Source organism: Austrofundulus limnaeus, unplaced genomic scaffold (assembly GCF_001266775.1).
Source record: "Austrofundulus limnaeus strain Quisiro unplaced genomic scaffold, Austrofundulus_limnaeus-1.0 Scaffold49, whole genome shotgun sequence".
Taxonomy (NCBI): Eukaryota; Metazoa; Chordata; class Actinopteri; order Cyprinodontiformes; family Rivulidae; genus Austrofundulus; species Austrofundulus limnaeus.
In genome coordinates this window covers 694,128-717,551 of record NW_013952451.1, presented here as the reverse complement: position 1 = coordinate 717,551, position 23,424 = coordinate 694,128, and the positions used below count along the sequence as shown (strand labels likewise).

At 41.1% G+C, this 23,424-nt stretch overlaps 1 protein-coding gene and 1 long non-coding RNA gene across 3 annotated transcripts in view; one reads left to right on the top strand and one right to left on the bottom strand.

Annotated features, from left to right (window-relative positions):
• tmem108 (transmembrane protein 108) overlaps nucleotides 1-23,424 on the top strand; it is a gene marked incomplete at its 5' end in the record, with an annotated part of 67,173 nt that overhangs the window by 19,429 nt on the left and 24,320 nt on the right. For both annotated transcript variants that reach the window (XM_014008350.1, XM_014008349.1), the window contains 1 exon segment: nucleotides 20,994-21,077. In XM_014008350.1, the coding sequence (XP_013863804.1) occupies nucleotides 20,994-21,077 (84 nt within the window).
• LOC106517485 (uncharacterized) overlaps nucleotides 21,101-23,424 on the bottom strand; it is a 6,002-nt gene continuing 3,678 nt past the window's right edge. The window contains exon 3 of the long non-coding RNA XR_001310217.1: nucleotides 21,101-21,178. This is a non-coding gene — a long non-coding RNA (uncharacterized LOC106517485). The remainder of the gene's footprint in view (nucleotides 21,179-23,424) is intronic.

The window sequence follows — 23,424 nt, the reverse complement described above, 5'->3', positions numbered from 1 at the left end:
AACTGAGAAAGGTTCCAGACGGGGTCCTTTCGCAAAAAACGTCTCCAACACTCACCRCACATCGAGACATTGGCTTAATCTAGGTGTGAGCAATATATTACTTCACACATGCAAAATATTTTCTTGTGCTTTATAAAATTTAAAAAACTGGTTCGTAAGTTGAGTTTTTCCACATCATTTGCAATCAGCTACATTAACTTCTAATTGCAGACTAGTTTGTCTCCTCACAATCTGTGTGATTAACACAGAAACCCCCTGAGGGCTGCCAACCAAAAACCGAGAACTATTGTTTCAGCGCATCGCTGGATGAGATTTCAGTGTTTTACTGTTGGATCAGTTTGGCCAGCAGCAGGACTGCCAGTCATTTTGAGTGCCATGAGTGCCTTCCTCAGCTTCCTCTTAAATATTCTTTTGTTTTTCTCCACCCGACATGTTGAAATAATGTTTCACCCTGTTAGGTTTAAAGGGATTAAGGATGTTTTTCTCTCTCTCTCCCAATGACTAAAGCATTTGCGTTTAGTGAAACCTGGAGCAGTTCTGGCTTGATCCAAGACGTTGGAAAATGTCGTTTTATGATTTTGCAGCACCTTTAAAGCGCATCGGATTGCTTTCATTTTTCATGCGCGACGCCATAGCTGATACGCATCATTCAGACGTGCAGCCGAGGGCTTGAAAACCGTCATTTCTTCATATGCTTCAGCATCCTTTCATTCAGTGGAGCTCGTCTGGATCAGAGGGCACCTGAGTTCAGTCTGTTTCCTTTGGTGAAGCACTTTGACAAATGGTCCCCCTTCAGTTTAATGTTGCAGCAGTTCGCTGCAGTGCACTAATAGAGCTTCGGCCAAAAAGTTTACATCAAGGCTGCTGTTATTGCTCGCTGTGATTTAGTGACTTTCTTTAGCAATTTACCTGCTCGGTGTTAAGAGGGTAACTGGGATATCTGCTGGGAAGCTGGAAGACAGATTTTGGCTGACGGCTCCCCTGGCGTTTCAGTACTGCTGCTCTGTCGTGTTCTTTCATGTGGATGTTTGCTTGTCTGTCTCAGTTCAACGTTTCAGGAGGAGAGTTTGCTTTTATTAAATGTCCAGATCTCAAAACATTTTCAGCTTTGGCAGACAGAGTGGTAAACAGTAATGTGACTGAAGCGGAGGGTGCCAGCCATGAGTTTGAAAAAAAAAAATTGTTAAAGAATTCACATCAGTCACTGCCTTTCATGCCAGAGATTTAATCTAAAATTATCTCTTGTTGAGAGATTATAACGATATAATCGTTTAGGTCAAACTTTACCACTGATATTATACACATGCAGTAAATGGAGGGTTTTGAGTTACTTCAGTCAGTTTAATTCTCCTGTCTGTCTCTGCTGTAGCCCCGCCCACGTTCACCTGTTCCTCATCTCTCTCCCCAGGTGTTTCTCATTTACGCTCATTAGGGTCCCTTCATTATCTGCTTTGTCTCTTTCCCCCTGTTGATTCACTGCACTTTCATTTGGCTCTCTGTTTCCCAGAGTTCTTTGTGAGTATTTTATGCTGCGCAACAAAACTTTATTTTGTTCATAAATCAGTTTCTGTTGACCTCTGACTGCTGCTTGGGTTTTTATTTTATTTTATTTCATTTCATTTTATTTTATTTTTTGTTTATAAACTTGACCTTATATTGTGAGATACTGCTAAATAGCACTGAGGAGTAAGTGTTGGGGATGACTCTCAGCTACTACCACACCAAACTTTAGCTCAATATGTGTAAAACTGATGGAGCTATCGGCGTTCTTGTTTGTTAATGTTGATTAATGTTGACTTCTTGAATTTGTGTGACTCCAAGTTGTAGACGTACATTACTTTCTGTGAGTTTAATTAAAAGCCATCCTATGGTTCGCCAAATATTTTGCTAACACAACACAATCCACACAAATGCACAYATAAAGGCAAAACCCCTTATCATCTCTCGCTTTCGGAGGTGGACAAGAAACAAATGTTGCACCTGGCTGGGACATTCACAATGAAGTGTTTTTTTTCCCGGTTTTTCTATTAATTCTTTATCCTAATTCTGTGTATTTTTGATGGTGAAGCAGAAAAACCTTTTATTCTAGCATTTTCCCCTTTTTGCTGTGTTCTGAATCAAGAAGCTGAAGTGGAACGTATAATTTAAGAAAAGTGAACGTGGGCGTATATTCAAACACCAATTTTCTCTGGTGCAGCTTGCATGAATTAAAATCAAATTAATATTAATGTTTTATGTAAAAGCTTGCCTAAATTCAACAAATTATTATTATTATTTTTTCAGCCGTTGGAGATAAAGGCTGTAGAGAAATTTGCTTTCAGCCCCGTTGAGCCTTGTGGTTTGACTCAGTGTTTTGATCTTTTTTGTCCCAAAAAAGAATCTGTTTTTGCCACCAGCAGGTCTGTCATCATCGCCACCGACAGACAGCGGGGTGTTATAAGTGTTCGACCTGCTGCAGATGGGCTGTCAGTCCGAGCACAACCTCTTTACTGCTGTAACAAAAAAATCTGATGTAGTGCTAACCTCCACCCACAGACACTTCCAACCCTGCAAATATGCAACGCCAATCAAAACCTTTTTCTTGCACTCTGGCTCTCCTAAAATAACAGAGTTCAAAAACGCTTGTTGAGTTCGATGCRGAGGGCAACGAGGAACAGAAAAGCAGCATTTTGTTGAAGAAAAATAAGCAAATGTGTTCGTCTGCTGTCAGAGCAGCTTCTTAAGGGAATTCAGAGGTCAGAAGATTCAAACTGAGGAATAATAAATGAGCTGTCACTCTGGTCTTACGTCAGCCTTTTGATTTTAAAGCAATGGATGATGAATCCGCTTCTTAGCTTGACGTGTTTTTAAGTTTTGACATGTGTCTCAGCAATTTTTCACCAGTTATTTTCAAAGATCGGCTGTTTGTGAGCTGACATTGGCACGATGACTCACTGGCACACAATGAAGTGGGGAYGTTTTCAGAGACTTTTCTTTTTTGCACTTTTTGTCACTTGGGCTAAAAAATGTTTTGATGGCTTAACAAACAATAGAATGACCTTTTATATAATCATTTCAGACCTGTTGCCCTTTTTGTGTTAGTGATCCACTTATGGCCAATGAACGTCATTGAAATCATTAGGAGAAAATGAATAATTGATAATATAAGTCTTTGCCCCCTGTGAGCAAAAGGTGTGAGTCAGGGCCCCAACAATACCAACACAAAGAGGGAAAGAGACAAAAACAAGGGGACGTTGAATCCCGCCTGCATTCACTACATACACATAACAAAACACCAAATAACCACAGCATCCAAACCAATAAGTCAGTGATGGGACACATGACCCTCTAKGAATAATAGAGGTAATCAAGCCTATTGTTGGGTGATGGCCCTCTTTCGCATGTGACTAACCTGTTTGTCCACCTCGTGGAGGCAGTGCTTATAAGGCTGAGTTCACCTGAAACTCATCAGACTGAAGAAGTCTCTTGGAGGAGAGACCAAACGTTTCACTAAAGAAGAATCCATCCAGAGGATCTACTTATTTTTTTCTTTTTGATTTTTTCTATCTGAATTACTGAGATGCATCAGAACATAAGTCTTTGTGTTTGTCTGTTTGATGGGAAAAAGCAGGTGGCAGCAACTAAACAGTAAAGCCTGGGTTAGGCTTCATCAAGACGTGAGACAGTGGATCATTAAAATCCGTCCCTCTGTCTTCCTACTGTAGCATACGCCTCGCTTTATTCGCTCACAGAAACAGATGTGCGTTTTCATGATATTTGTGGTGGTCTCCCAGGCTCCGCCCACTGTAAAGCAAGGTAAAGTGGAAGAGCTGGATTCTTCCTGCGAGGGTCTCCACTCCGACCGTGCATCTGCCAATTGGCCCACCACCATTTGCAACAGACAAACGCAACAGCTCTGCTATGTCCCTCCAAGAGTTTCTCGTCATTTGGTTGTCCTGGTGTTCTTCACTGGACGTGTCTTACCGATGACCGTACGGCCTCGCAGTCTCAGCGAACTGCTCCTCGAAACTGCCCATCAGCATGTAGAAGTGGACCATTTTAAGCAAAGTGAAATGCAGTAGAAACAAGCCCATTCTGCATAAAACAAACACGCCCTCAAAGTTCTGACCCATCATACCCAGCAAGCCGCAAGTCCTTACGTGGGGCAATGACAGGATGTCAGCGGGAGATAACAAACAGAAGCCACACAATTTATGTCACGCAGTGGCATCAACAAGACAAGTGACTTGAACAAAATAAACCTCTCTGGGTCTTTACAGATTGAAGGCAACTGGTATGTTCTCTGGAAGTTGTGTTGTGTGCAATTACTGTATTTATTCATGTATAATGCTAGAAATTTAACCCTAAAAATAATCCATAAATTGGGGGGTAGTATTATAAATGGGTCATTGATGATTAGACTTTTTTATGCTTTTTAAGCTGAAAAAAATATGATGGTATTTTATATGAATAAATACAGTAAAATTTTCAATAATTATTTTCCACTATGAAATTACTGGAATTCGTACCATTTGATGACAGTTTTTTTTGTGACACATTATTATTATCAGGTGTGACCAATGGTAGAAGGCAGCGTGGAGCAGCTAACCCTATGAAGTTGTTAAATCACCTGAAACACCGGCATGAACTGGAAACAAAGAAAAACAGAAAATGAAACCATAACGTCGGCTACACGTGACTGCAATTGTCATCTATTAATCATCTAATTAAATATTATCAGCTAAATGCCACAAATATTCAAAGTGCCTAGTACTTTTTTTTGCATATTTCACCCAACTGTACTAGCAGCTTAGAGAAACCGAACACAGAGAGATGATTACATGATTTACTGCCATTCGTTGCCACATTAACAATAGGTAGAAGGCAAAAACATCAACCAATAAGTTTTGGACTTTATTATAGATTTTGTGTTTAGGGGGGAAATGAACTTGCAAATATAAGTAAAGTGTCATTCTATTAATAAAAAAAACGACAACAAGAAGTCAAAAAGAAAAAAATTGTATAGGTCCTCTGGACGGGTTCTTCTCTAATGAAACGTTTCGTCTCTCCTCCAAGAGACTTCTTCAGTCTGAGAGTTTCAGGCAAAATTCAGGCTTTTAAGCACTGCCTCCATGTGACTGATACTCACATCACATGGCTATTGTTGACACCTAATTAACACCTATTGTTAACAGAGTGCCAGTATCACTCCACCCCCTGTTAACAATATGTGTTAATTAGGTGTCAACAATTGCCATGTGATGTGAGTATCAGTCACATGGAGGCAGTGCTTAAAAGCCTGAATTTTGCCTGAAACTCTCAGACTGAAGAAGTCTCTTGGAGGAGAGACGAAACGTTTCATTAGAGAAGAACCCGTCCAGARGACCTAYACAATTTTTTTCTTTTTGATTTTTCACCTGGATTACTGAGATGCATCAGGACAACAAGAAGTATGAACAAAGGTCACCCTGTCCTGACATCACAGCTGATGGTCTTGAGAAATACGTTAAACAGACAACTGAACACTTTCATCTTTTATATTTTAAAAGACAAGACCACACAAGTCCCAGGTTGGGTCAACAAGGTCAACCACACTTATTTCACAATTATTCAGAACTTATCAAAGTAAATTTGATTGATTATTGATATGGTGCACTGACTAACTTATAGACTTATACAGTACATTATAATTTTATCCATTTATAACAACTTTACTAACTGCAGATTCAAACACTAATCAGCATATTTTGTTTTATTGCTTTATTTACCTGAAACTTTTGAAGTTATGAGAGCATACTTTTAGCTTCATGGGATTTAATGCATGACGTCTGAGTTTGAAGTAGGAAAAAAAGAAAAACTAAGATATTTATTCAGATGAAAGCGTGACATTARAGGCGAGGTAAGCTGTGGCAGGTGGGACATGGAGTTCTGGAGTTCTGAGCTGTTTCCTGTGGTGGAACTTGACAGAACATCAAGAACTGCTTTTCTGACATTTTTCAACTTGAGGGAATCAAAGAAAGCTGTGAAATACCACAAAGTTAATTTGTCATCCTCAGCTTGGGTCTACGCTGGAGAACACAAATTCATCATCCGACTGACATTCGGCAAACTCTGAGCCGGCAGGAATCAGATCAGTAGCTGCAGTGAAACAAAATGAGTTCAGTCTAAATCAGCTCGGGAAGAAAAAGGCATTTTAGTCACACTTCGCAAGTTCAGGAGTAGTGAGAGTGTGTTTTCCATTGACGGGTGGCAGACGGGCAGTCTAACTCAGTCCATTTTTCAGACACTGATCTAAAGCTTGGTGTGGTAGTAGCTGAGAGTCATCCTGTCACAGATAACGGTTGGACCCAGAGTGAAGACTCAACACAAGGAGCTCAAAGTAAAACTTATTTTTTTATATAAACAAACTGAAACATGGCAGCAATGATCTTCCAAGAGTTTTCATTCAAAGTTTGACCAAAAGGACTACAACTCATTTCAGTTTAATATAAAAAGCATGGCGGGTGACGAGCATTAGTTCAATGAAAACTAAACCTCTATGATTCTTTGATGGATTACATTACAGACTTCATCAAAGCTTGTTCAGGCTCATTTTTTAAATCTAAGAGTAGATGTTTGCTTCGTGTTCCAGGCAGGATTACATGCTCGTTATCCATTTCTGTGGCCTTATTGAGCGGCGCTGGTCAGATAATCAATGTGGCAAAGTGGGATGGACGGACTTTACTTGTCAATTTCACTCTTGGCTTGACAAGTTCGACTGCATGAAGCAGCTTTGAGAGATTCAGCCTGTAAAGATTAGACTCACATCTTGTGTTTTATTCTTTACATGTTTCAGATTTGAAATAAAGAAAAAGGTTGGAAGTATTTATTATTTATTCTCAAGGGTGACGATTGTTCTGCCTTTTGACACCTTCTTTCCTTTTTTTCAGTGAATGGACTAGAAATCAGCACTTTTTGTTCACATTATCTTGTTTGAAAGGGAATTTTCATGAAAATATAATAAACTCTTGTAAAGCATCAAAGGTTAGCTTAACTATCTGATGAAAAAATAGATTTTTAATTTATTCAGTTGCCTTGTCTTATGGTAAAATATATTAATATTCAGGACCCGTTAGGAAGGAAAATGCTTCACTTTATATTTCCAGCCTTGGATGGATGGACCCAACTTGTGAGTCCATCCATCCATTCATCCATTTATTATCTTCCACTCAACGGTTAGCAGGGGCAGCAGCTTGAGCAGAGGCCCAGACCTCCTCCAYCTCTTCTAGTTCTTCTGGGAGGACTTCAAGGTGTTCCCAGGCCAGACRAGAGACATAGTCTCTCCATCCTGTCCTTAGTCTTCCYCAGGGTCTCCTCCCAGTTGGACATGCTCAAAGCACCTCTTTAGGGAGGTGTCCAAGAGGCATCCTTACCAGATGAACCACCTCAACTGGCTCTTCTGGATGTGGAGGAGCAGCAGCTCTACTCTGAAKCTCTCCCGGATAACTGAACTTCTCACACTGTTTCTAGAGTGATGATATAAAAAGCATTTTGACCTCCTGCATCCACAATCTTGTTCTTTCGATCACTATGCAAACTTTGTGACCATAGATGAGGGTAGGAACATAGACCGACCTGTAAACAGAGATGTCCTGATGCATCTCAGTAATCCAGGGAGAAAAATCAAAAAGAAAAATMAGTAGGTCCTCTGGACGGGTTCTTCTTTAATGAAACGTTTCATCTCTCCTCCGTGAGACTTCTTCAGTCTGAGGAGTTTCAGGTGAACTCAGCCTTATAAGCACTGCCTCCACATGGTGGACAAACAGGTTGGTCACATGCAAAAGAGKACCATCACCTAACAGAGATCTTCTCTTTTCAGCTCAGCTCCCTCTTCACCACAACAAACGGGTACAGAGTCCACAAAACTTTGCCAAGCTCCATTCTTCCCTCACTTGTGAACAAAACCTCAAGATACTTGAACTCCTCCACTTGAGGCAGAACCTCACCCCCCAACCCAAAGAGAGCAATCCACCCTTTTCAGACTGAGGACCATGGACTCAGATTTGGAGGTGCTGATCCTCATTCCAGAGAGAACTGAAGACCATGGCGTGATGACGCCAACAGAACTACATCATCTACARATAGTAGGGATGGAATCCTGAGGCCACCAAACCAAACTCCCTTTGCCCCCTGGCTGCTCAGAGAAAATTTGTTCATAAAAGTTGTGAACAGAATCTGTGACAACGGGCAGCCCTGGCGGAGTCCAACTCCCACTCTGAAGGGGTCCAACTTACTGCCAGCAATGTGAACCAGACTCTTACACTGCTTAAGGACTGAAAGGCCCATAACAACAGACCCACAATCCCACCCCCACAGTGTACCTTGAGGAACATGGTCTAACGCCTTCTCCAAGTCCACAAAACACATGTAGACTGGATCTATATTTTGAGTGTTCAGAGAAAAACGTATCAAATCCTTCTTCAGAAACTGAACTTATCTTGAGCGTTTCTTTGTCTTTGGAGCGATGCTATTTTAAGGTTTTTAAGAGTTTTATTGTGAGACGTGACACGTCGTTTCAAGTTGCTCTTCATCACCAGCGAGCTCCTCTCCCTCAGACTTTCCCTCAGTCAGAGGGTCACATCAGGATGAAGAGAAGGAAGAGATGGACGGAGCAGAAGATGGGGGAAGGAAGGAGGGATATTTACGAGTCAGACAGCAGCGAGGGTGAGCTGCATTCCAATGTCGCCTCCGTCACTGTCATAAACTCTCAGGAGAAAAGAAATAAAAGTCTGTGCAGGGATTTGCAGGTGAGAGTCACCAGGTACGTGACTCTCTGGGTGCCAGCTGAAATCTAATCCGGTCAGGAGGGTTTGCGTAGCGTGCAACAATCCTGAGGCGCGAGAAAACACCAAAAAATAAGCATATCTTTGAAAACAGAAGAGACTATACAGTAAATAAAAAATGCAATGATAAACCTCAACAATAAAACAACCAAAGCCCTGAAAATCACTAAACACCATAAATGCAAGAACGTTTTCAAAGCATGAAGAACAAATAAGATAAGAATGTTTTCTTAAGGTGGCGTCTCCTCAATTGCTCTTGTGAATAAACCACCTATGATTATGACCTTTTAGGGTTTGTTAATTGTACGCATTTAACTTGCTTAAAACACATTAAATGAGGCTTCTGTCCATCAGAGCTTTGCATATAAGGTCACAAAAATGGTAAAGAACAATTTGGGAGTAGAAAGACAGCATCCTGTCCAGAAACATGTATTTTACCATGCTGCTGTCCGTCAGCTCCAACCTCTGACCACAGCATCTCTCTCCATCGTTCCCACTGCTTCATCTTTATTCTGTGTCCTCGTTCTGGTGACCTAACGAGTCTGTCACAGGTTATACCCAGGAGCTCTGTTTCCTGTCAGTGTACCAGACCTGAGGTGTGTGTGTTACACAACATACCTGACCCTTTCACTTGGCTTTAATGCTCAGATGCAGTGATGCACAACACCCTTAGTTTCACTCCTTCTGTAAAAAAAACTATATATGCTCGCACTGGATGGAACTCAGTTTGTTTAAACATTAACAGAATGACAGCTGCAGACTTAAATTTGCTTTAAGAAAACTTAAAGGGAGCATAAAATGATTTGACTTGACTGGAGGGAGATCCGACATTTTTGAAAACCTCAGATCTGAAACGTTGCAAAGCAGCAACTTCCTAAATAATTGACTTGAGACTTGTCTTGGCAATTAGAACGTGATTACTTGGACTGATGTGGAGATTTCTTTGGAAGTCAAAACGTGCAAAAAGTGAGAATTATTACACTAGACGCTAGTCTTTGCCACATTGAAAATCCCCAGTTAATCGTCATTTAGTCTGGTGAAAATGAGTATTTATCAACCTCTGGCTTCACTCATCAGTACTTATGTTAGTTTAACATAAAAAAAACATGTTTTAACAGCTGAAGTCTGAACTTCCAAAGTAATTAGTCCAGTTTTCTTACAACTACAAGTCTCTCTTCCTGAGAGCTTACACTCAAACTCAACATGTTTGATTTGCGCCCGCATTTCAGCCAAAAACCAACGTTTTTCTCACAAATTTATTCTAAACAAACACTGTGCTTCAAACAGCTTGTGAGGGTGTTAAGGACTATATTGTCCTTTTCCTTTCTGTTTCCATGTAGGACTAATAATGGGTGCAGTAGCATTTTAAAAAACTGTGTCAATTAGTCATTTTTCGTGCTCAGAAGGGGATCTTTTTGAGAGAAATTAAGGACTCAGTAATCCACTTTATGGAAATGGATTTGATTTGATTACTATAAATTTTTGACGAACTTAGATGGAAAATTTACAAAGAGTTTAGTAAAAATACATATTTTCTGTAAACCTTGCAGACGTGGACTTGACTGTAGAGGAATTTACCTTAAGTCCTGAAACTTAGGTCAAATGTAACCATGAATAAATAATGAGGTAAGAATGATTTAATAATCTTAATGAGTGTGAGTCTCAGCATGAATTACATTTTTTTTCTTAATGCTAAAACTCATCTTATAACTCATCTGTTATATCAACTTATATCTGTTGGTTTAAGCTGCTGACTGGACTGCAGGTCTTTCTGAATCTGCTGGGATGTTTTGTGATTTGTGTTTGAATTGGGACAAAATCAACAAAATAAGGAACTAGTCTTGGACTTGATTCATGCTGACTCTGGCCTCCGTCCATCCATCTGATATCTATACCCACTTCTTCCTTTCAGGGTCACGGGGGTCACTGGAGCCCAGATCCAGCAGTCACAGTGCGAGGGGCAGGGTACACCTTGGACAGGTCTGCAGTCCATCCCAGGGACACATAGAGACAAACGAGACAACCGTTCACTCTCACCTCGGGACAGTTTAGAGTTACCAAGTAGCCTAACAGTCGTGTTTTTAACCTGAGGAAACTGAAGTACTCAAGAGAAAACCCACACATGCACAGAGAGAACATGGAATATCTACCTATAAAGGTCCTCAGCTGGGATTTGATCAGACAACCTTGGTGAGAGGCAACATCTCTACTAACTGAGCCAACCAAACTCTGGCTTAGACTTTGCTTTTGAAGACCCTGTGGGACTGACATCTTTTAAAGCTTGATTACTTGTCTTAAACTTGAGTTTGGTTTACTTTACAAAAAAGAGAGAGAATTAACGTCATATCTGCTGATGTGAGACTCGATTTCCTTTCCACTCGACTGCCTGCAGACTTAAAACAACTTGACTTGCTTTTCGCTCTCGACTTGTACTGATCCTGAAGGACCCGACTGCTGACGTTCGATATGTCCTGATGGAGTTGACATGTGGCATAATTCTGTTACGGGAGATTTAACACGGTCCTGACGTACGCAGGGAGCTCATGATGGTAAACGTTCTGCTTGTAAATGGACTCGAGCAGCTGCGCAAAGCGACAGAAAACCCAGCTGGATATAATTTATCTTTAGGTTTGTTTCTCACATGCTCGTGCAGCCACGAGTCCTCAGATGAACTGCCTCAGTTTTGTTTATGTGTGTACTGAGTCAATAAAAAAAGGTCTGTACTTGCTGACCCCCCCCCCCCCTTCCTTTGGTGGACTGATTTCAGGCACTTGATTCTGTCTGAATGGGTTTTCTTTACTGAACAAGCTTCAGACACTTTTCCTTTAAGAATATAACCGCTTTGAAGTCAGCTTGTTCAGAAAGGATTGTTTTCTCTTTGTATACCTCTAACCGTATTGCACAGATATGTTGTGCTGCCGTTTCCGTCGATAGCTATTGACAAATGCATCATCTTTAACGCTGCACTGCCCTGAGTTTTCAGTGACGTTTACATTATGTTACCCTGCAGGGAATGAAGCTAAGATGTGGATTTGAGCTGACAGTTTGCTCACCGAGCACAGAAATCGATCCGAGTGGTTCTGGAATCTGAGATATTCGACCATAACTCTGCACGCGTTTCTTCAATGGAAGTTGTTTATTTCTCCTGCTTACATAACAAAGATTGAAATGGGTGTCAATTATCTGATATCTCTTTATTATTAATGACTCTGCATTCCTCGAATGAAATCACGTCACCAGCTGCTTCTCTTGCAGATTTATAAACTATAAACTATTTTATGTTGAGACATGATAAGGTTAGAGCAGTTTTGATCAAACCTTGAACGTAACGTTGTACGCAGTCTGTTAGTTCTTCAAATATGTGTCAGGGATGAGTCTCAGCTGCTAACAGGTTTAAATTTAGCTCATTATTTGTAAAACTGATTGAGCTGGAGCCATTTTGTGTTGACTAAGATCGATTAGCTGTGGTGGCCTTGTTGTCAGTTATAGATTCAGTAGTTATAGTCTGAAAATTTCATTCAAATCTCTTCAGTAGTTCATGAGATATTTTGCTAACAGACATATATGGATAACTCATCAACGCAAAAGTTCAAAACTAAAATGTTACTCAATGTGTAGTGCTTAAAGTGCCTGTGACGTCAAATTTTTGTTATAAAAATGAATGTATTTTTGGAAGGATAACACTGATAACATATTGTAAAAAAAGATTTCATGCCGCTGAGATGAACAGTTGTTGAAATATTTGCTTGTGAAGTAACAGGAAGTGATGTCAAAGGGGAATGGCTGAATGTGAACAGAGCGTTGCTAAAATGGCCAACAACACAGACTGTAGAGAAGAATCTGATGTTCCTTTAGATTATTTTAATCACTAATATAGAGAGATGAGAAAGAGTCAAGTAATATTGTTTAAATAAACAAAAATCAGGGAGTTTTTTTTCTCAGAGTTCCCCTTTGATGTCACTTCCCGTTTCACTTTAGCGGAGCCAAGGTCAAAAGAAAATGTGCCAATTACTGTATGTGACATAACTGGTCAAATCATGTGTACTGTGCCAAGTTTCTTAAATATAAATATATTTTCTTTGAATTTTTGTATTTCATGGAAATGCATGTCACAGGCACTTTAAAGGAGATGTATTCTCATAGCGTAGTCCTACACATTTAATGTCTTCAGACATTTAAAATGTCTTTTTCTTTATTAAAGACTTTTTTCATGATATCTATCCAATAATGACTGAGTCTTTAAAGCCAGATTTTATTCATTCAGTGTTTGCCAAGATTGGTATCAGAACGTCTTGAGACAATCTTGAAAAATTCTACTAGAATTAAAAATAGGACCATTAATAGCAAAGTTTCAGTGCAGTTTATTCAACAAGTTAAAACCATTAGTCACCCAAGAAATTCCTTAAAAACCTTTTGACATTTTTTATTTTTTTAAGGGTGTCAAACTAAAGGTAAGAACTGAGGAAGTCGTCTGATCCTTGGTAGCGTCTGAAATGTCTGAAAAAGGTAGAAATGACAGCATTTTTGTCCACCGGCAGGGCAACTGTTAAGGGGTTAAAATAACGTTAAAATTAGTTCAGGCTGTTTCTAAGTTGTATGATGCGACTGTGTTTGCATCACAAGTTGACTTTTGTGCAATCTTGAGATAACCAAGCTAGTTTTAATGGTAAATGGCTTGAACTTATATAGCACCTTATCAAGTCCACATGGACCCCAAGGTGCTTTACACATCAGGCGTTCACCCATTCACACACTGATGGTGGTAAGCTCCAGCCACAACTGCCCTGGGGCACACTGACAGAGGTGGGACTGCCGTGCTCCGGCGCCACCGGACCCTCTGACCACCATCAGCGGGCACGGTGGGTGAAGTGTCTTGCCTAAGGACACAACGACGGAAACAGCTGGAATGGGGGGTCGAACTGGTGACCTTCCGGTTCCAGGACGACTCCTTTAACCACTCCAACACAGCCATGAGTCATCTGGAGAAATGGGTCTTTTTCTTGAATTAACAACAGTTTTTCTTGAAATTGCCATTAAACACGAGCTCCTGCTGCATTTCATCCAGCTATAGTCATGACCGCAGACTCCTGTTGTTGTTTATAGGTGGGTTAATAACCTGAAATTTGTGTTTTGCATTTTGATAAATAAAAGTGTAATAAAATGTAGGAGTCATGGTGTTTTGTTATTTAGTCTTGTGATTGAGAGATGGAGGGGGTCTGCCATCAGAGTAAGGGTAAACTGGGAGCTTAATGTACTTTTAATGGCCGCGGTGTTGCTGTGTTCCAAGGAGGACCTGAATGGGAGGTGAGTGCGCTGACTGATAACCTGCACAGCCTCTGCCAGCCTCCGTGACACAACAGTAGCCTTTCTTTCTGTCAGGTTCACCTACCAGAGCCCGGGCTCGCTCAGGTATGCCGTGCCGCACGGTGACTGGGCTTTGAGGCTTCCCCTTTGGGACATAAAGGTTAGAAAGCTACCGTGGCTCTAGCTCGGGCTGCTAGCTTTAATATGAGCCTGTTGTTGCGTCCGATCAATACTTGCAATCATTCAGCTGGTGCGTGTTTCCTGGACGAATAATTAAGTTATCCGAGCCGCTCAGGTCAGCGCGGCCACAGGCTCTGTGCTTGAATAAATATTCTCGGTGCGCAGCGAGGTTTAGTCTCACGCGCTTGGCCCCTGAGCTTTTGTTTGAGTTCACCAAAAATTCTTAGATGTAAAGTTTCCCCTCAGACACAACCTGCACCGGGTCGGGGGGCGTCGTCGTGCCTGCAGCTCAGGAAACAGATTGAGAAAGACTGCAGGCCACGCGTTATCAGGGAACGTGCATCGAAGGATAAAACAACATGAAAAGAGACGTGGACACCTCTGAGGGTGCACGTTCCCTGTGTCCATGTGGAAGGACAGGGCTGTGAAATGGAGCTAAACTTAAAGATCACAACAAGCAGGGCGTTTGGCATAAGGAATTATGCAACAGATGCACAAAAAAAGAACATTTTATCATTTATTGTTAAAAGACAAAAGACAGGCTGTAAGGATTTGCCTGTTTTGAATGTCTCTACCACAATTCAAGATGAATAGAATAGAATAGAATAGAATAGAATAGAATAGAATAGAATAGAATAGAATAGAATAGAATAGAATAGAATAGAATAGAATAGAATAGAATAGAATAGAATAGAAATAGCCTTTATTSTCCCKCAGCGGGGAAATTCAGGTGTCACAGCAGCATCAGTACAAAGGTTCACACAATAGTTACTTTACAAACTAATGATAGCACATACAAAACAAAATTAACACTTACTAGCCATGATACAACTACTAATAATAAAAATAAAAATATAATATGAAGAGCTGTGCAAGAATAGAAAAGCGATGTTTTGTTTCAGAATCCAACATTCAGAATCAGAAGTTTCTTTTTTTAGTGCAAAAACAGTCCCAACAGACCAATAACTGTAAGTGAAGTCTCACAATACAGACATGAAACACAGATGTACAATTACAGCAGATTATAGTGCAAATGATTGTTCAGTTGATTAATTACAATGAATAGTTACAGTCTAAGACTGTAAATGATGTTGCAGCAGCAGGTGTTTAAACACTTATTGTGACTTTTGTTAACACTTATTGTGACTTTTGTTAACACTTATTGTGACTTTTGTTAACACTTATTGTGACTTTTGTTAAAACTTATTGTGACTTTTGGGCATGGTGCTGGTTATAGAGTCTGACAGCTGTTGGGAGGAAGGATCTGCGATAACGCTCTTTTGTGCACCTCGGATGCAGCAGTCTGTCACTGAAGGAGCGCTCCAGTTCAGCTAATTAACCTTAGCCAGCCCAAACAATGTTATAATATGTTGACATACGGTGATCACCGTTTAAATCTCTGGAGGCTTTTAATTAAAGAAGATACTGGTTTTTATTTCATTTCTGTATTTTTGCTGTTTGTCCAGTTACCTCCAAGGCGCAGCTCTCACACCTTCCTTTGTTTTGCCCCTGAGGCAGAAGCAGCCTGAAGGCTTCCCACAGTTTGTAGCACAAAGATAAACCGAAGCATGGGAGCGCAGCATCCAGACCAGAGGAGGGGGAAACTGAAGCATCACTTCAGCTGTTGTTGTTGTTGGAGCTCCAGTTATCAGTTGACTGTGAAAGCACAACACTGTGGTTCACACCGTCGTCAACAACTCCCACACTCCCCCTCCTCTTCCTCTCCAGTTGTGGAAAGGCTCTCGGGCTGCAGCCACTGTGGGCACACAGCCAGCCCACCTCCTCTCCCTCCTCTTCTCCCTCCTCTTCTCCCTCCGATGGACGACTGCAGAATCGAGGGAAGTCCAAAATTAAAAGCATTGTCGTCCCTGTAGCTGCTAGCCACAGAGCAAATGGAGTGACAGGCTTATTTCATTCTGTCGTCTGGAGTGACCTTGGCTGTGTCCCCCCCCCCCCCCCCCACTCTAGACTCACTGCTCAGAACAGTGGTCCATGAGCTACAAGGACCAGGACCTGTCAGCAGAGGCTCAAACACAAAACATGTGACTCCGTCTGACGGGATTTCTTATTCATTCATCTCCTTTTATTAATTGTTTTTATTTTTCCCCCACAGTTCTGTTTGAGCCCCAGAATGTCCTTGTGAATGAATCTGAAGTTACTGTGATGTACCATTAGGGTTGCCATGGCGATTGGTGTCGTCTGTGTGCATGCCAGTTGCCATGCAACTTTTTTTCCCCCTGTCTGGTTGAAAAATACGGCAACATTTGGAAAGTGAATCTTCAATTTGTTTTCGTTTTCATTTAGAGTATTACAACAAGGGTTGAGACAAATAGACAAATAGTTTTCACTGCAGTTTTTTTAACCTAATTCCACACACATTTGGTTAGATTTGTGTTGCAGGGATTGTGATTGTGCTGGATTTGGCTGAGGAGGAACCTGGGCATCTTTACACGCTAGTCCTTATGTTTCACTTCCTGCATGAAGCTTTTTCAAAGTATAAAAATACTCATGAACTCCATCTGCCTGGGAACACTTTATGATAACTACACCTAATTTAGCCTTACTTAATCATTAATAAATGGTTAGTTAACCTTGAAAAAATCATCAATTAAGGATGATTCATTCTTAATAAGCTGTAAATTAACACATTTAGTAATGCTTTATCCATAGACAAACTCACAGTTTAGTTTTTAATATCTAATTATTTATACTGTGTAAATATGTTTGTAAATGTTCGCATAAATGTATTTTTACACCACGTGTTAGACATGTATTAAAGGTTAGAGAGCTTTTGAACTAAGGTAACTAATGTAACTAACTTTTAATAATCCTGCAGTTCATCAATAATTAAAGGTAAAATAGACAAATAGACACGTAGGGTTTTGGGTTAGAGTAGTGGTGGAGGGGAAACTGGCACCACGCCGGCCTCTGCCTCTTCTTCTTTCCCTTTTTAATTACTCTATAGAACAACACGTACCAACAGTACATCTGGGGGTGGGGGGGTGGGTTTCAGGGTCCTAATTCCCCTCCCGTTCCCCGACTGCCATTTGGGGAGGGGGTCCTGAAGAAGGGCGGACCGCCAGGGGCAGTCCTGGGCTGTGGGTGGGCTCGGGGCTTGGATGGTTGCCGGGGCGGGGCTGGCTCTCCGTCCTCCCTGGTGCTGCTTGGTCTCCTGAGGTGTGGCTCTTGGTTCCTGGTGGTGGGCCCCTGGCCGGGGTGGCTGCCGGGTTCCGGGGGGTGGACGGCTGGGGGGGTGCACTTGGTCGTTGGCGGTGTGGTGTGGTCATGGGTGTGGCTTCTCTGCGGCGGGGGGCTGGCTGGGTGTCCTGGTGTGGCCCGAGCCGGGCCTTGGCTATCTGCTCCTCTCCACCTCAGAATGATTGGGTCTACCTCCTGGGTTCGGGTGTGTGCTGCCTCCAATAAGGGGTGGGTGCATGTCCTGGACCTGGGGGGTATGGAGTGTGTATCGGGGGTATGAGTGGAATGTGGCATCCTTGTATGTCTTTGATTGAGTGGGAGTGAGGATGAGGATGGGATGGTGCGATTGTGTATGTTAGGGTATTTGTCAGGCTGCGGTCTGGACTGCCCCTACTGCTGGTTTATCTGCGGGCCCGCTGCTACTCGGCCCCCCGGTGGGGTGTGCGGCTGGCCGCCGGCGTGCTGGGGGTTCCCGGGGTCTGGGGCTGGGCGCTGGGGTGTGTGCCGGCCTGGCCTGGTGACTGCCTGCTGGGGCTCGGGGCCTCTGGACCTGTCATGTTTTGGCCTGGAGGGGGTGCGCCCTGGGGTCCCGGACCTCTGTGCCCTTTCCTGGATCTGCTCTGGTATGGTGGGTGCTGGTGGGGCTCATGAGTTTGTCGCTGCTGGCCCCGGGGGCTGTGCGTGTGGTCGCTGGGGGGACTCTCCCAGTTCTCCCCTATGGTCTGATCTGGGGGATGGGTGGGCAGATCTTCCCGTGCGGGTGCCCCTTGGGGCTCTGCGCTCGGGATCCCTCTCGGGCCCTTGGGCTCTGGTCTTCCTTATGTCTGCCTCGTGTCTTGCGGGGTTGGGTCTCAGTCCTCCACAGTCACTATTAAATATTCTATTGGAGAAATCTTGTATATACACACATGTTCACAACCGCTCACAGACAGGTGCTCTGATCCGGGGGGTTCTGACTGGTCACTGAATGTGTATATATATGTCTATGTGTATATACAGACAATATTTATGAATGTAGGCATGTATGTATGTATATCTTTATATATGTATGGGTATGCGTATATTTTTATATATGCCCTCCATATATATATCCATTTATTTTTCAGGTGAGCGGACAGATGTTGGGTGTGTGGTCCTGTGTTTTGATGGTGTATATTTAATATACTTCTAATCGCTATTTCAATCTTTCTATCTTTCTAATCACTTCTCTCTCTGTTTTTCTCTCTGTCTCTATTTCTCTTCACTTAAAAAAGTCAGTGATGATGAAGAAATAAACTAAATAAACTAATATTTAGTTTCGTTTTCTACTGGTGACAAAAAAAGAAACAAATAATTAAAGGTAAAATGAAGGCTACTTTAGTTTGTCAAATAACTATAATTTTGATAAAGTTATATTCAGTATGAATATTCATCATATTTCTAAATATTTTTGTAAATGCATGCCATTTTCTACAAAATCCATGAAAATTCAGAGCTCCTGCAGGAGGCCGAGCCTGTGTGACATCACTTGTGTCCAAAACCACTCAGCTGCATTTCTGACTGTACTTCCTGTAGAAGCAGCTTTTGTTTTTTAAGTTTTACATGATTTTGTGGACTTGAAATGAGGAAACTATGTTTGGGTGCATGAATAGTGTGGGGTCAACTGCCAGCTTTTCTTTATTTTCTGAAAGATTCACAACGGTGCTGCTCGTTTCCTTTAATCTTTCAATATGAATGTGAACCAAATAAAACAACAACCTTTGCACCTCTGTTAGTTTTGCATAGGTTAGTGTTTTTTGTGAGCATAAATAGTAGCAACAGCAGGTAGCTTTAGAACGTCTGTTCTGGTTTCTGGCAAGAGGAATGTAATCTTTCTACTGGAATAACGGCGTAAAGTCAAACAAAAAACTTAAAACTCTTCAGATTATTTCCAGCAGTTTATTGTTTATTTATGTTTGACCAAGCAGCATCTGTGTGGACTTTTTTCAGGGGTCCTACAGCTTGACTCAGATTATGTTCAGACTAGACACAAGAGGTTCAGGACACAGTCGGAAGTGGAGTTAATATATTTATATTGTGACTCTTAAAAGTCGCCATTTATTGTCTTTTATAATTATGCTTTATATTGTTTGTTTTTTACTGGAAAAATGTTGTTTCCCAACTGCTTTCAAGTGGTGGATTTATAATTGATTAATTTCTAATTCCTTTTTTAATGTTATTTTTGCTAAAACATAATTCTGAAGCAGAAACTTTAATAGGAGCAGTTAAAAATTGAACCAAGAGACAATTATAAATCAGGAGACAAACCTCTGCAGCAGATTTCAACATTCGTTATGGAAACTTTTGTGTTTGTAAAATGTCATTTTGCTTTTATTGTATTTTGTGTTATCTTGTGTTGTAAGAAGCAGTTTGTGGTTTTTTTCTGTATTTTGTTTCGGYTCTTTAATTTGAAGAATTATTTTCAACTATTAGCAAACAGGCTGTGCTTGCAGACACTTTTCTTTCTTGCTTTCTTTGCAGTCATTAAAAGTAAACACATTGATGGTTTCTGAACATGGTGTGAAAAGAAAGTCTAATGAAAAGATCTGTACTTTGAGCTTCTGTAGTCCAACCTCACACATCTCACTCTGAAAAGATGGGCTGATCTCCTAATCTAGAGGGAGTAAATCTTATTCTGTAGCATTCTCAGCAGATTATGCACACACATACTCATTTATATAGATGGAGTTATGTATAGAAATATTAGGGGTGCAACGATACAGGAAATTCACGGTTCGGTTCGGTACTTTAGTCTCACGGTTCGATATTTTTCGATACAAAAAAAGAAATTTCCATGACCCTTTTAACTTGTAATTTATTTATATTAATTACGAACATTTGTTTAACCTCAAAAGTACAGTTTTTTGATTAAATGTTGCTGAAACAGCAAGTTTCTCAGTGGACCTGCACTCAAAAATGCAGCCTAGGTGGAGTAGTCGAACACAGATCCACTGATCCTTTAACACAGAGCATCTTCAGAAGACAAGTTGATAAAGTAAATTTTTAAAATCTATATTGTTCGATACGGTTCGATACGGGTACATGTATTGTTGCACCCCTAATAAATATATATTTCTTGTAAGTATTTTTTTTGTCTTTTGGAATAATGTGTATTTCCCAGATGTTTTTTCATAAAGAGAAGCAAATTGCAGATTATGTCTTTCTTTTCTGGTGTGAATAGGGGGGTTTTGGGGGGGTCTTTATTTAGCAGAAGGCTAAAACTGAAAGAACAGCCATCAGTACTTCCTGACAGAAATGTATCGGCTGTTCCAAAACACCTACAAAGCTTTTGGTTCAGATTTGAAGCCCTTTGATTCCACAGTTCTACATTTTTAAATAAAACTTTGTACAGTTCATTTTACTTGTTTTGAGGCTTTTCTTTTTCTGTTTGTTCTGCTAAAAACCTGTGCAGACATGACGACAGAGCTTCATGACCTGAAAGTTTCCTCTTATCTCTCGCTCTCTTTCTTTTTTCTTTTTTTTTCCCTGCAGAGAACCATGAGCACTGTGGAGGAGGAGCCGGATCACATGATACCATGAAGACAAGTCTGCAGGTCCTGCGCTGCCAGCTGCTGAGTGAGTAGAGGCCAGGGGTTGGGGGACTGGATGGGGGTGAAGCCAAACACTGACCAGGCTCCTTCAGTAATTGTAAAGATGGCCAGGTAGTTTACATGTTCCTATGCAAGAAAAAATCTGTTAGTACAAATCCATAATTCAGTTTCTGTTTTATAACTTAATGTACCAATACAGCAGTACACATATTCTATTAAACACTGTTTTTATTAGGGGTGTCCCGATACCAGTTTTTTCAAGACTGAGTATAAGTACGAGTACTTCAGTTTAGGTACTCACCGATGCCGATACCAAGTAGCGGGGTTCGTGTTGATTATCTGTTCAACTTGTGTCCTCCGTGCCGATCTTAAAATATCTCCAAACGGCCGACGTTACTTCTTCTTCTTCTCCTCATCCTTCTTCTTCTGTTATTCGGGGGTGCGGTCGGAAATAACTTGTCAGTGCATTAGCGCCCCCGCCTGGTATGGATTGTTGGTTACTCTTTGTGCTGCAGCGCAGCCCAGGAGGGGACAAAAGCGATATCGGTTAAGAGTATCGGCTGGCTTTTGCGAGTACGAGTATGAGTACTTGATGCTGGTATCGGACCCGATACAGATACTGGTATCGGTATCGGGACACCCCTAGTTTTTATTAATAAAAAACAACAACAACAAAGTTTTAAAATCCAGATTACAATTTGTCAGTAAAGCAAGAAATGACTTTAGGAACTAGTTTCCTCATAGTTGTGATGCAACCCAATTGGGATTTTTATTAAACTTAATGTAGTCTCGTACGTTCGATCACAACTTATTGCTGCTGAAATACTTAACCTAAGGAAAACTCTGCAGGCAGGATGTCTGCAAAGACTCATACAAAGAAACAAAATCCAAAGGAAATAATGAATATAATACACAGCAGTAGTAACAAAAGGGAGGGATGACGAAAATCAGAGGAAGAAAAAAAAAAGCACAACTAAAGGGCAGGAAGCAAAACAAGCAGGAGGAACAAAAGAAAAACAGTCTCAACATTAGGAGGAAAAAAAGCTTATTAGAGTGTAGGATGACAGAAAACTTCAAACAGAAATAAAAACCCTGACAAATGCCGTTGTAAGGAATTCTTGACAGTGCTGTAGAATAAAAAACCTCCTTTGCCTTTTACCAGGATTACATGTCGAGCGGCAGCCGGTGATGACACCGCTGCCCTTTGGGAAAAGGTCACAGACTTATGAATTTAAAGAGAAGCCATTTTACTTTTTCAATTTAGGCTTTTGTTTCTAACACCGCATTCGTGCTGCTCAAACTTTTTACTTTTCTTTACTTCAGTGCAGAACTTTTTTTCTGTTAACCTTCCTGAAAACGATCACACTGGAACAGAACCAGGTCCTCCTCATTAAAAAGTTTGTGTCTCTTTATGCTGTTGGAGCCACCTGAAGTGTCGATGTGATTTATCACAAAGAACCTTCTGGTTCAAAAGTACGAAGCAGATGATTGGATGAATGCTCTGCTGCGAGTGAAGCAGACAGGTGAACTTCTCCAAGTGGAAGCGGATCATGATTGAAACCTTCTCAAACACTGAAATACAGAAGGTTAAAACGTCTGAATGTGTTTTGTTGTAGTCATAAAAGTGTGTTCTTGTTGTTGTGATGTTTTTTGTTATACTGTATTGGTRTATTGATGTTGAGATTCAAGCTGCCTCTATTGTAGTTTATTGATTAAGGTTGAAAATAATTATATTTAGAGCCGTATGAGCTGAACAGCAGAACATACAGACTTTGTGACCCTTAATATTGCCTGCCACTGAAGGTGAAGGTGAGGCTATAATGGTTATGCCCATCTTTCTGTGTGTGTACGTGTGTGTACGTGTATGTGTGTGTGTGTTCCAGCATGTGTTACCCATCCATTTATCCATCTATCCATCCATCCATTATCTATACCCTTTTATTCCTCTTCTAGGGTCACGGGGGTCACTGTTGCCCATATCCAGCAGTCACAGTGCGAGGGGCGGGGTTAGGGTTACCCATTTTTCCAAAATATGCTACCTTGTGAGGACCCACTTCTCCTTATGAGGCCCAAAGCCTGGGCCCCATAAGTTCAAATGCTGTTTTTGGCTTGTGGGGTTAGGGTCAGAACTCTGCTGTGCATTAATGGGGGGTGTGAGTTTAGACAAAGAGTCAGACTATATAAATATGACTGGAAAATGAATGGAAGTCAATGCAAAGTCCCCATAAAGATGGAAAAACATACTCTGTGTTTAACTTTTGATTAACTTGATGTGAGAAAAGAAAAGAAAACACAAATGATGACGACTCAACCCGTGTACGGTTTGTTCTTTGGAGTTTCCTTTTCAAAATAAAATGGGAACAATGAAATAA